This window comes from Micromesistius poutassou, assembly GCF_964030765.1.
Source record: "Micromesistius poutassou genome assembly, chromosome: 4".
NCBI classification, from domain to species: domain Eukaryota; kingdom Metazoa; phylum Chordata; class Actinopteri; order Gadiformes; family Gadidae; genus Micromesistius; species Micromesistius poutassou.
In genome coordinates, this window is record NC_140274.1 from 1,531,968 (window position 1) to 1,545,925 (window position 13,958).

General features: G+C 43.0%; 1 protein-coding gene across 1 annotated transcript; it reads right to left on the reverse strand.

Annotated features, from left to right (window-relative positions):
* Positions 1-820: 820 nt before the first annotated feature.
* xaf1 (XIAP associated factor 1) lies at positions 821-8,323 on the reverse strand. Its single transcript, XM_084466530.1, has 7 exons — positions 8,173-8,323; positions 7,726-7,861; positions 4,862-4,918; positions 2,876-3,284; positions 2,498-2,553; positions 1,960-2,160; positions 821-1,130 (listed from the first exon to the last, which is right to left on the reverse strand). Exons 1-7 carry the CDS (start codon positions 8,208-8,210, stop codon positions 1,098-1,100), a joined length of 930 nt encoding a protein of 309 aa, XP_084322656.1. The 5' UTR covers positions 8,211-8,323; the 3' UTR covers positions 821-1,097.
* Between the last annotated feature and the right edge of the window lie 5,635 nt (positions 8,324-13,958).

A 13,958-nucleotide genomic window follows, 5' to 3' on the forward strand; every position in this document is an offset into this window, starting at 1 on the left:
TGTTGTATATGAATGCACCACACACGTAGCGTTATACTATATTTAAGCAATAGATCACGACAGGCTGTGGTATACACTCATTATACCACAGTTAAGGGGCGTTGTCCGTCCCGACGCGCAGCGGAGGGGTGGCGACCGCCGTACACTTTGCCAGCAGCCAGGAGGGACTACTTTTTTGTATTCGTTAAAAAAAATGCCTTTCCGACTTTTTCAAAATTGAGGGTGTCTATGACTTTCATTTCGCCATATTTACGTAACCGTTTTATAAAAGCAATAGATCACTTCAGTCAGTGGTATACGGTCATTATACCACAGCTAAGGGGCGTTGTCCGTCCCGACGCGCAGCGGAGGGGCGGCGACCCCCTTATTATATTTATTGCTTATCAATCAATCAGTTGTTCCTGGGCTGGTCGTAATTGTAAGCTAAACACGGCCGTGGCCTTCCATTGCTATGAAGAAACAAGGATTACTGTGCGACTCCTAACTCCTAGGTTAACTGCTTCAGCATTCTAAGGGTCAGGTTAGGGCTGCTGCTTTATACCAAAGCAATGCTAGATACTGGATCCTGATTGGTCAATAATGTTCCATGGGTGTTCTTTATATTTCAACAATGTGACTCCTCTGCCCATTAGCAGTTCCAAAACGCACTACAAAAAAATGTAATTACATTTTAACTGATGAATTCCATACTAAAAACATAACTTTATAGATGAAAGTAACTGATATGAAATGATTGCTGGTAGCTGTATATGAGTAGAGGTCACCCCCCCCCCCCTGCACATTATCTTCATACATTCACTTATAGACACATACAAACATACATTGTTTAACTTTTAATTTAATCATTTTTAATATCTTGACACGCTGTTAAATCAATTTGAAGTGGGGTAGGTTAATAACTATAGAAATGTTTTACACAATAATGTTAGCATATATTTGGAAGACAACTCTTGTGTTCAAAACATAAAAATGCAATAGTAGGTTAGATATAGATTATCAATCAATCAGGTGTCAATCAATCAGGTGTCCTCTTTTTTACAAACTCTTCAGGTGTTGGTTGAGTTGCGTTGCAGTCCAGTGAACATCACAGTGCAGCTTCATTTCATGACCACATGGATTCTACATTTAGGCTGAAAGTGAACAATGGGGGAGAAAGGGGAGAAAATGTTTTTTGTCATAAACTATACCGGTCACCCTTTGATACCTCTATGTAATACTGTTTAACTCTTACTTGTCATCATTACTGCTTCAAAACCAGACTGTAATTCATAGAAAGTAGTGAAGAATAAATATAACCTTTGAACTTCATGAGGAGTTGTTATCTCATGAAGGTCAATGAATATAACCTTTGACCTCATAAGGAGTGGTTACCTCATGAGGGTCACTAAATATAACCTTTGACCTCATGAGGAGTGGTTACCTCATGAGGGTCAATGAATATAACCTTTGACCTCATGAGGAGTGGTTACCTCATGAGGGTCAATGAATATAACCTTTGACCTCATGAGGAGTGGTTACCTCATGAGGGTCACTAAATATAACCTTTGACCTCATGAGGAGTGGTTACCTCATGAGGGTCAATGAATATAACCTTTGACCTCATGAGGAGTGGTTACCTCATGAGGGTCACTGAATATAACCTTTGACCTCATGAGGAGTGGTTACCTCATGAGGGTCAATGAATATAACCTTTGACCTCATGAGGAGTGGTTACCTCATGAGGGTCAATGAATATAACCTTTGACCTCATGAGGAGTGGTTACCTCATGAGGGTCAATGGATATAACCTTTGACCTCATGAGGAGTGGTTACCTCATGAGGGTCAATGAATATAACCTTTGACCTCATGAGGAGTGGTTACCTCATGAGGGTCAATGAATATAACCTTTGACCTCATGAGGAGTGGTTACCTCATGAGGGTCAATGAATATAACCTTTGACCTCATGAGGAGTGGTTACCTCATGCCAGCGGAGCGTCACCCGTGGGAGCAGCAGCTGACAGTATGAGCAGGGCAGGACCCCGTCTCCCTCCTCTTCCTCGTCCTCTTCCTCGTCCTCTTCCTCGTCCTCCTCGTCTCCCTCCTCTTCCTCGTCCTCTTCCTCGTCCTCCTCGTCTTCCTCCTCCTGGGAGATCCAGGTGGACGTGAGGGCGCAGCCCAGCTGGGTCATTGGGGGCGTGGCCATGAGTCAATTATCACTAGGATTAGTTCACACTTTATGAGCACTGTGTGTAAAACCATTGGCAAAAATGATCAATTATACCGACCTATAGCTATTAGTGTCCAACGGACTTCAATTGTATATTTTATATGTTGTTAAATATGGGTTCCCAACCCGGTGGTGAGGTTTTATTTTCTTTCCGACCTCAATAGTTGATATCATTCCCCCCCACTCACCCCCGTCAATTACTTCTGTCATTTGACTTTGATTTTAACATATTAAATGTAATTTAAATATAATAACAGATCACCAATTACAAAACGTTTATAATACATACCTTGTGTTCCTCCAGATCTTCAGCTGGGAAGAAGCCCAGACAGCGAATACAAATCACTGCAAACAGATCAATAGGAGATTAAAGACCCTGGTCAACACGGTGACTCCGTCTCTGGATTCAACTCATGACATCATCTCTTCACAACCTCTTATTGGCTGACCCTTTGCTTACTGACAATGAATTGACGGGGGAGCTGGCAGCCCATTGACGTACACTAAGGTCCCAGGACCAAACAAAACCTAACAGGGTGTTTAAAAGGCGGGGTTATGGGGTTTGATCCTCCTTTAAAAAGGAGCCAAACGTAACAACAAACAAAAGACGCCCCCCCTTTGGTCCAACACAGGTTAATGCACTTGGAACAGTTCCACTCCCACACACCGTCCGTCTTCCCGGGCGTCATGGCGTTGGTCCGAGGAGGATGACGAATGGAAGGAGGTGGGCTAGCAGAGGCGGCGGGGCCAGCGGCGGATGCGGGGCCAGCGGCGGATGCGGGGCCAGCGGCGGATGCGGGGCCAGCGGCGGATGCGGGGCCAGCGGCGGATGCGGGGCCAGCGGCGGATGCGGGGCCAGCGGCGGATGCGGGGCCAGCGGCGGGGCCAGCGGCGGGGCCAGCGGCGGGGCAGGCGAGGGCGTGCTGGGCCAGGTTTCTCAGCATGACGTAACGGTGGCAGGAGTCGCAGCGCTCGGTGCGGCTGCCGCACACCAGCCGGTGCTCCTCCAGCCTCCTGACTGGCAGCTCCAGCTCACAGAAGTCACAGCACAGAAGCCGCGCAGCACACTCCCCGACCTGGGCAATTCACACAGAGAAGGTCATGGACCTTCCTGTAGACCTCACTGTGTCCTTCACTATGTACCTCACTATGGACCTCACTGTGTCCTTCACTATGGACCTCACTATGGACCTCACTGTGGACCTCACTGTGTCCTTCACTATGGACCTCACTATGGACCTCTATGGACCTCACTGTGGACCTCACTGTGTCCTTCACTATGTACCTCACTATGGACCTCACTGTGTCCTTCACTGTGTCCTTCACTATAGACCTCACTATGGACCTCACTATGGACCTCACTGTGGACCTCACTGTGTCCTTCACTATGTCCTTCACTATAGACCTCACTATGACCCTCAGTATGGACCTCACAACGGACCTCACTATGGACCTCACTATGGACCGTCCTATGACCCTCACTATGGACCTCACTATGGACCGTCCTATGACCCTCACTATGGACCTCACTATGGACCGTCCTATGACCCTCAGTATGGACCTCACTTTGGACCTCACTGTGACCCTCACTTTGGACCTCACTATGTACCTCACTATAGACCTCACTATGACCCTCAGTATGGACCTCACTATGGACCTCACTATGGACCTCACTATGGACCGTCCTATGACCCTCACTATGGACCTCACTATGGACCGTCCTATGACCCTCAGTATGGACCTCACTTTGGACCTCACTGTGACCCTCACTTTGGACCTCACTATGTACCTCACTATAGACCTCACTATGACCCTCAGTATGGACCTCACTTTGGACCTCACTATGGACCGTCCTATAGACCTCACTATGGACCTCTATGGACCTCACTATGGACCTCACTATGACCCTCAGTATGGACCTCACTTTGGACCTCACTATGGACCGTCCTATAGACCTCACTATGGACCTCACTGTGGACCTCACTTTGGACCTCACTATGGACCGTCCTATAGACCTCACTATGGACCTCTATGGACCTCACTATGGACCTCACTATGTACCTCACTATAGACCTCACTATGGACCTCACTATGACCCTCAGTATGGACCTCACTTTGGACCTCACTATGGACCGTCCTATAGACCTCACTATGGACCTCACTGTGGACCTCACTTTGGACCTCACTATGGACCGTCCTATAGACCTCACTATGGACAGCTAAAACAGAGCTTCTTCCCCTGGTGGCTAAAGTCTTGCACATATTTTGGAATTGACAATAAAGTTAACTTTGAACTTTGAACTTTTTTTAAAGGCCGTATTACAGGAAGGTGATACACCACGTTGAATTAATTAGTTAAATGGTTGCATTCCAAAACAACATGCTTACATATAATCTTTATGTAATGTTGATAAAAATCCCACATTTTAGAAAATGTGAAAATGTTTTTGCATTATATCATTATTGCGTTGTCTAAGTTTTCATGGTAGACTATTACAACAACCTACTGACAATATCCCAGTGCAGAGCAAACATTAGACCAACTAGAAACTACATTAACCAATGTTGTCTATTTGACTTTGGTAACAAAATAGATTAAGGAATTAAATGTCGAATTAAATAATAAGATATGTAGGGCTGAGTAAATACTTGCCTTGTGATCCAGCAGAGAGCCACGCTCCAGTTGTTGGCTGCACCCAGGACATTTGATCTATGGTTACCAAAGTAGTTCACAGTTATCAAAGGAATACCCTGATATCTGTAAATTGCTGTTTGCCTGTCTTACGGATTCAGACAAGTTGTTCAATTCCAAACTCATCATTGTCATCCAGGAGTTTGCTTATTGCTTATTCAGAACTAATGCCAGTAACAACACAAGATAGTAGTTTGGCTCCACAGATCATGATGCTACCTGTGATTACACCTCAGCTCTTCTGGCTGGGTGTTGTATCAGAGAGTATCACCTTCACAGGAATGTTAGTTCCTGTGAACAACTCTGCAGGTTGATGGAAGTGGCTAACGGAAAGCAAATGCTAACCCAGCATTCTGGAGGCACAATGATGCATTTGAATCCTCTGAATCTGGGTAAGACAGGCAAACGCGTGTTTACAGATATCTCTGACTTTTGGCATGGATAGATTTTCTTTGTAGAGGGAGAGCAGATAGCAAACAAATGTTCAGAAAAAGTCCTGTCGGCAAATTTGAGGAAAAGTCACTAAAGGGTCTATTTTACACAATCTGAGGGTGCTGAATTCAAATATTTTGTTTACCAAGCTTAATTTTAGCATAATTAGCATAATTCACATACTTTTGGGTTTTGCCACCAGATAACATAGGAATCCCAAAATATAAGGCACTAATATACTCTTTATGTATCAGGTATGTGGTAGAACTCAGAATTGAGCTTGGTAAACAAAAGAAGTTGTCTTCTGTGCTCTCCCTCTACTTTTCCAGCACCCGACTGCCACCCACTGGTCAAAATGTTATGGGATGTTTGGGACTTTGGCTGGAGTGAGACTGCAAAATGTCAGTGGGCGTGTGAAGAGCGAGTGTGTGGCGAACATTTTTGATAACCATAACCAAAGTCCTTCTAGGCAAGTCCTCTCACTCGCGGCCATCTTGGCCACGCCTTTCGGGCAGCTATTTGGTCTTAACAAGACCAGGGCCCTGTCTAATGAATAGGGAGAGAGCTGGATCTCCATTTTCCGAGATCTAAGGGGCATAAAAAACACATGTTTGAAATCACGATGAAAAACAGACTAAAATCGCTGAAAGGGTTTGGTGGTTTTGTATCAAATTAACGTTTTAAAAGCCCTTTTTCTTACAGGTAATCTTGGACTGCGCATGCGCAATGCTTCACAACACAGTTTTCATTTACGGCATAACAACACCGGCACTGCACTGACAGCAAGTTAGCTTTAAAAGTTAGCTTCCCTCCTGATTGAAAATAATAAGTGTCGCAAAAAGCGTGACCGCGTAGGACCTGCAAAATGATTGGAGCAACGGCACCGGAAGAGGCGGGACATGTGCAAACAACTGCCATCTTGGCGTTACAAAGTTTCCCCATGCATTTCAATGGGTGATTTTTTTTGATGTGTCTCCTCCTTCTATAGTGTCTCTGCCATAACCCAATTTTTTTTACAAAACAGTCCTTGTTTACTTAGTATAAACAAATTCAAGGAAGGCTTATATAAAAGCCCATGGCTGTTGTTGACGTAGGACATTCAAAATGTGTTTAGATATTTTTTTATCATGCATTTAATAATGCATTGACATGGGAACACAGCTGTATACTGATACCTGCCATAAATATGCCAGCTGCCATAAATATGTATTTAACCAAGACCTCAGAATTTATTCCCAGTCTGACCCAGAAAGAAGGAATTTAACAGGCGGTAACAGCTGTCATGGCCTTTAATTAGTTTAGTAATTTGGTTATTGGTTGATAGCCTAGACTACATTAAGAAAACCTTGTAATTTTGTTTTGAGGAGAGCTGTCAAAGCATGAGAAAACCTTTAGGGTCTATATTGCGAGAATAGGTTACTTGGACCCCGCTCATTGCCAAACGTGACTTTATTTAGCCTAATGACTGATATTGAAAAGTAACAACATGGAATTAATATTAAATCAGAATTAAAATACTATATCCTAATTAAATTATAGCCAATAGAAGCCAAGAGATTCAGTAAACTGATGCTTATATTGACTTGTTCTTTCCGTGCTTAGATCAAAAGGCACTTACAGGTAATATAAATAAAATAAATATGCTGAGTAACACCAAACTAACAATTTCTAGTTGAATTCCAACAAGGTCCACAGTCCACACAGAGAGGCAGAGACAGGAGACATGGAAGGAGGGAGGGAGAGAGACTGGAAAAAGTTTTTGGAAAGGATCATACCATTTAAGAGAAGTTCTCTGAAAAGCTCTTTGAGGTATCTTTTTGCCATCTTTCTCTCTTCATTTTGATACCCTGGCTGTGATTTTAGGTTAAGTGTTGAATAAGTAAATGAAACCAAATAACGGAGTATCCGCATTAATTGCGTTATAAAAACAACAGTAATAAGACAAACGTAACGTTGTTATTTTAAAATGACAGCACTAGTTTGAGGTATTTATTTGCGCTCTCAGACCTTAACCAAGACTTTTTTCTTCTTCCCAAACGCGCGTCTTTCACTCAAAACGTTTCACGCGCAACTAAAAGACGCAAGGGAGCGGCGACAGAGAAAGGAGCGCGGAGGACGTTGTAGATAGGCCTGCACTGCAGTCAATGCAGTAGGTCCGAATAGATGAATAGATCTAACGAGCATGTTTCCTATATTCTGTGGTCTAGCAGTGAGTGATCAACAGTGAATGGACGGAAAAAAGTTTATTTTTTTTTATTTTTTTTCAAGATGGGCTATTTGGCGTGATATCTCTTACGTGTGCGTGTGCTCCTTCAGCCGGTGCTGCTCCAGTCTCTCGCTGGAGAGGGTTAAGGGTTAGGGGTTAGGGGTTAGGGTTAGGGTTCGGGTTATACCTGTGAGTGCTCCTCCAGCCGGTGGTGCTCCAGCTGCTCTTTGGACACCGTCTCGCCACAGTCAGGGCAGAGACACAAGAAACGACCGCAGTGGGACTCATGCAGGGCCAGGTTGTCCACCAGAACCTCCTTGCGGCTGGGGTAGAGGATCGGGATTCGAGTGGTTAGGCGTTTTTTACATTTGTGAAAACGCCGAACCGTTTTCTGGGTTTGTTCACAATGTGCATAATATGTATGCAGCATATGTGCATACACTGAGGCACAAAAGCCCTAAAGTAACGTTGATATATTTCCTTTTTTACATGGACGTTTTTATTTGAGAACGTTTGAACGTCAGACATCCGAGAAGTATGCTGAAGCTGTTTGGCTCTGTATTAACATGTTACCGTGAGGCTCCTGGTTAAACTAACGTAAGGTAAGTTAAGTATGTAACTACTGGTGTCTCACCATGTGCCGCAGATGCTTGAGGATCCCTTCATGTCCATTACAAATAATCCAACAAACCAATGAAGAAAAAATATGCTTTCTTTCGTAATTTCTGTTGTTCCATGTGTTAAGAGCAGTTTACTTTTAGTTTCCCTAATGCAGAAAGTGAAAGTGCGAGGTTACAGTTGTGGCGCAGTGGTTCACCACTAGGCAGCGCAGCTGTTATTTACTGGGTAACCACCAGGTGGCGCCATTGGGAGTGGATCAGAGTTTGGGACACAGAGTAATTGGAGTGAATTTAGAGCAATACTAATACTACTATTACTACCTACATAAAAATTCTACACATGTAAATTAAGTTTTATAACGTGAAAACATCAACTATACACTTATTAATTGAGTGAGTTCTGGAGCAAGGAGGCCACAAACGAGCAGAGTGATGAAGTTGGATGGTGAGGTGATCGTCAGCTGAACAATTTTCACACAGCGATAGTATCCATGACACCGTCCCCTGGACCTTTGTACTGAAGTTAAAGGGCTAGTTAGGAATTTTGGACATAGGACCTCATTTCCAAGTGAGCCAGTTTGCTATTTATCATTGGAGACCGTTTTCAACACGTTTCATTCAGTCCTTCGGGGAAGCAGAGGTCGCTGGTGCTAGGCTAGTGCAAGTCAACGGTTTCTGCTAGGTTAGTTAGTTTAGTTAGGCCTTTAAGTTCCCTAGGGAACATAGGCCCTCAATGAAACCCCTCCATCCTCTTCGGTCTTGTGCCTTCCGATCCAGTTGTTGCCATGTCAGCCCTTCCGTCTTCATCTCCTGCTCTGTGGTTCTTCTCCAGGTGGCTCTAGGTCTTCCCCTCTTTCTCTTGCCTTGTGGGTTCCATGTTAGGGCCTGCTTTGTAATTGATTAGTTTTTTGGCCTATAGAGTGTGTGGCCTATCCATTTCCATTTTCTCCTCCTGATTTGGGTCTCTATTGGTTCTTGTATTGGTGAGTTCCCACAGGTTGGCAGATGGTGTTGGGTGGTCAGCGGTTGCTGAATGTCTGTAGTTTGTTGAGTATGTTGGTGATTGTCTTCCAGGTTTGATCTGTAAAGATCTTCCAGATCTGTAAAGTAGAGTGGATTTGACATTTGAGTTGAAGATTTTTAGTTTGGTCTTGAGTGATAAGTTTTTTGTTTTCCAGATTTTATTTAAGATGTTAAATGTTGTCCTTGCTTTCCCAATTCTGGCTTTGGCATCCTCCTCCGATCCTCCTTCTATGTTAATTACACTCCCAAGGTATGTGATACTGGTTACATCCTCTAGCTGGTTTTGATCCATGGTTATTGGTGTGTTGTTCTTGTTGTTGATTTGCATTACTTTGGTTTTTGATGAGTTGATTTTGAGCCCGAGTGAAGCAGCAGTTATCTCTAGTTTGTGTGATTTGTCCTGCATCTGTTGGTGGGTGTGTGCAAGTAGTGCCAAATCATCAGCAAAATTCAGATCCTCTAGCTGTTCGGTCAGGCTTCACTGTATGCCGGTTCGGCTGTTGTTGGTTACCTGTTTCATAGTCCAGTCTATGCAGAGGAGGAAGAGGAAGGGTGAAAGCAAGCATCCCTGCCGCACCCCAGTCAGGACCTCAAAGGCCTCTGATACGCATCCTTCATGGAGAACTTGACATTGCATCCCATGGTAAGTGTTCTTGATGATGCTGATGAACTTTGGTGGGATGCCATAGTGCCCCATCAATTTCCATAGCATCTCCCGATCCACACTGTCAAAAGCCTTTTGAAAGTCTATGAAATTTACTAAGACAGGAGAGCTCCATTCGATGGATTGTTCGATGATAATCCTGAGGGTGGCTATTTGGTCTCCACAGGATCTACTGTTCCTGAAGCCGGCCTGGTTTTCCCTCAGTTTCTCATCCACTGCCTTCTGGAGTCTCTCGAGTATAATGCGGTTGAGCACCTTCCCTGGTGTTGAAAGCAGCATTATTCCTCTGTAGTTTTTACACTCCCTGAGGTCCCCTTTCTTTGAAATCTTAATAATGTTGCCATCTCTCCAATCTGGCGGGACATTTTCTTCCTCCCAGATGATTTGCATGAGATGGTGACGCATGTTGGTGGAGGTTTTGATGTCTGCCTTGAGGGCTTCGGCTGGTATCTCATCCGGCCGCTCTGCCTTGCCTCCTCTCAGGGCCTTGATGGCCTTCTTGATTTCAGTCTTGGTGGGGGGGTTGCAGTTTATCTCCAACAGGTTTGCGGCTGGTGGGATCTCTGCTGTTATTTGAGGGGGGTGTCTGTTAAGCAGTGCTCTAAAGTGATCCGTCCACCTCTTTGAGGTGAGGTGAGGAGTGTTCCCTGTGAGTTTTTAAATGTGTACTTGAGTTTGTTTGAACTTGCCTGTGAGCTTTTTTGTTGTAAAGTAGAGTTCCTTGAGGTTGTTCTTTCCTGCTGCTTCCTCTGCCTGTTGTGCTAGATGCTCAATGTACTTCTTTTTGTCTCTTCTGACACTTTTTTTTTCACTTCTTTGTTTGCTGCTTGATATTCCTTCTGCGCTGTTGCCTTTGTTGCTCTGGTTTTACTTCTGTTTGGTACCTCTTTCTTCCCCCTTCACTCGCTCACTTCCATGATCGTTTCGGTGGATAGCCAGGGTTTGATGTTTGTTTTCCATATGCTTTTCAGACCTTTCCAGTCGTATCCTCCAGAGAATCTTGGGGTTTCTGCTTCCCGGCGTTGTAGTAATTGTAGTGCTTGGAACCGGTTGTGTAATGTGACTTGATAGAGTTCCGATGTGCCTTTATCCTGAAGTTGCTGTACATTGAATTTGACACTTCCTTGTCTGGGTTTCATGCGTTTCAGTTTCAGCTGGATCCTTGCTGTAACCAGGTGATGGTCAGATCCAGCATCAGCTCCTCTTCTAACTATGACATCCAGCAATGAATGCCTAAACCTTTGGCTAATGCAGATGTGGTCAATCAGATTTTCTGTGGTATGGTCAGCAGAAACCCAAGTTGCTTTATGGATGTCCTTGTGTGGGAAAATGGACCCACCGATGACCAAGTTGTTGTCCACACAAGCCGCTACAAATCTTTCTCCATTTTCGTTAATGGATCCTAGTCCATGTCCTCCCATTCCCAGTTCGTATCCATTGTTGTTTCCTCCTATCTTGGCATTCATGTCTCCCATCAGGATCATTATGTCCTTTGCTTTCTTGGCCTGGAGTATGTGGTATAGTCGGTTGTTGGTTTCTGCTAGCCTGCCATTAAAAACTGTTTTAATCACTCCACAGTACACCAGAGGCAAATAAATGATAATGATGATGATGTCTGTGTTGATAGAATACTGTTTGATGCAATGCAAGTTAGTTAGTGCAATGTTTAAAAACATTAATAATACATATATATTCTAATCTAATACATATATTTGAATATAATAATACAAATATATTCTAATATAATACATATATTCGAATATAATACACATATTATAATATAATAATACATATATTATAATATAATAATACATATATTATAATATAATACACATATTATAATATAATAATACATATATTATAATCAGGATGATGGATGGAAGAATTTGCATAATTTAACAGCACAAAACTCGTACTATCCCTTTTTATATTTGGATATTAGATCAACGTTTGCCAAATGAAAAATCCACCTCAAAAACTCCACAGAACTCCAGCCCACTAAGTAGTAACTGCCCTTGCATTTGGTAATAGCAGTTGTGGTGTTTAGACACTTGGAGGTTTTCCTCGTCTTTGACCACATTAAAGATGGTCTCAGCTGCCTGTACAACTGTCATCAACCCTGTCTGACCATTGTCACATACAATGCCGTCTGGAGGCGCATGACGGTCTGGAAACATGTTGGTGGAGCTGCTTAGCTTTGAGTTCATGGGCAGTACCATAACCTGTGGCTGTTGAAGTGAAGGTTTGGGGTAGTATAGGCCTTGGATGTACCTCTCTGTGACCTTTCTCCTTTTTACTATCTCCCTGAAATGTGATGCTGTTAATCTCCCCTCTCGTTCCTTGTGCCATTTATCAGAGGCAGCCTGTGTCTGTGTCTCAACCTGCATTTTCCTGGCTTAAGTTGAGCAGCGTTGAAGTGTAGTTGTAGTGTAGATGTGGGTATGGATATGAGAAAGGGGCATGGGTATGTTGTTAGTGCATGAACGGGGTATGGGCAGGGTCAGGGATGATTCCATCTGGTTAAACAGTGGAAGCTAGGGGAAGAAAAAAAGAGCCATGTTAAGACAGAAACATTTGTAATAAAGAAACAACAGTATCTTATGCATTTTTCATCCTCAAAATTAACCATAAATGAATCCTTGTCTGCAGGACTTCCAGAGGCTGAGTCAACCACAGTCAACGAAGAGCTGAGGACCTTAAGGGCCATGTTAGCTAAGAGGGATGCAGAAATCAGTTTATTAAAACAGAGTCTGATTCCAAAACCAAGCAGACTAACCCCAGAAGTATTGCAACAAAGTGACATTTCAGATTACTTTAAATATTGCACCAGATTTCCTTATTGGCAATTTAACAATTTATGTATTGTGTTTCAAGTGCCAAGCACAAACATATCCCAACACACTGAAATTCCATTAATTTATAAAATAAATGATCAATACATTACAGATATGCCGTTATGTCAACAACTGCTGCTGGTTCTTATGAAGTTGCGCCAAAATTTGGACCTAAAAGATTTAGCTTTCAGATTCCAACTACCTGAACTCCTGGGTCGATTACATGTAGGCGTGCTGGGGGAACTCCAAACATGGCCGCACTGAGACATCATCATTTCTCAAATGCCAGACAAATACAGAGAAGAATATCCAAAATGCCTGGCAATACTTGACTGCACAGAAAATAAATCCAGAAGCCCAGTTCACTGGTTCTGCAAAGCAAAATATTTTCAAAAGTTTTATAAATCTACCTATACTTTGAAAGCACTGATTGCATGTGATCCACATGGTGCTATCATGTTCACATCCTTTTCACTGGATCCTTGTCTGACAAGGAGATTGTTAAGAGGAGCAACTTTCTCGAGTTAATGAGCACACTCCTTTCTAAGTGTGGGAGATAGTGTGGAATGGTGGATTTATTGAGAGTGAATTGCAAAAAATTGGCCTTGACGTGAACATACCCCCTTTTGCTCAGGCAAACCAACAACTTTCAGCGAGTGATGTTATACAAACAAAAAAAATAGCAGCTCACAGAGTCCATGTGGAAAGGGCAATAGCCAAAATAAAGAAATTAAAAATTCTGTCAGGATGCGTACCCACTGTCCGACTAGGCAACATAAACCAAATATGGTTTAATGTAAGCATGTTGTTCAATTTCCAGCCCCACATACTTTAATTAATTGACTAATGTATGCATGTATTATCTATTGCTCATGTGCTGTCTGTAACATCTTGCTGATATAAATACAATTATCTTGTTTACTACATGGCTTCCCTGCTTTCTGGAAAATCTCTGTCATACTTAAGTTCCCTTTCTGTTTTTTACCTACTTGGTAGCTTAAATCACATCCAATCAGGTACTCCTTTCCCTGTACAGTTGACGTTGTATTGACCATATAACTGACCAATTGACCAACTAACTGGTGTCCCTGTTTGTTTTTTAAAAGGTTGTATATCTCTGGTCTCACACCTGTCTCTCTCCTACAAACAACACACTAAAAAGGTTGTCTATTTGATAAGGCTCTGACATCGCTAACATCACAACATAGTCATAAATGTTGGCTAACTTACCTGTTTGGAGTATAGGAACAAGCGACTGGCTTTCTTTTTCTGTTCGCTT

Coding starts and splice junctions, on each gene's coding strand:
- xaf1 (XM_084466530.1), bottom strand. CDS start 8,210: ATGGACATGAAGGGATCCTCAAGCATCTGCGGCACATG. Junction 2,554..2,875: donor GACGCCCGGGAAGACGGACG/GTGTGTGGGAGT, acceptor ATCTGTTTGCAG/TGATTTGTATTCGCTGTCTG. Junction 2,161..2,497: donor AAGATCTGGAGGAACACAAG/GTATGTATTATA, acceptor CCAATGACCCAG/CTGGGCTGCGCCCTCACGTC.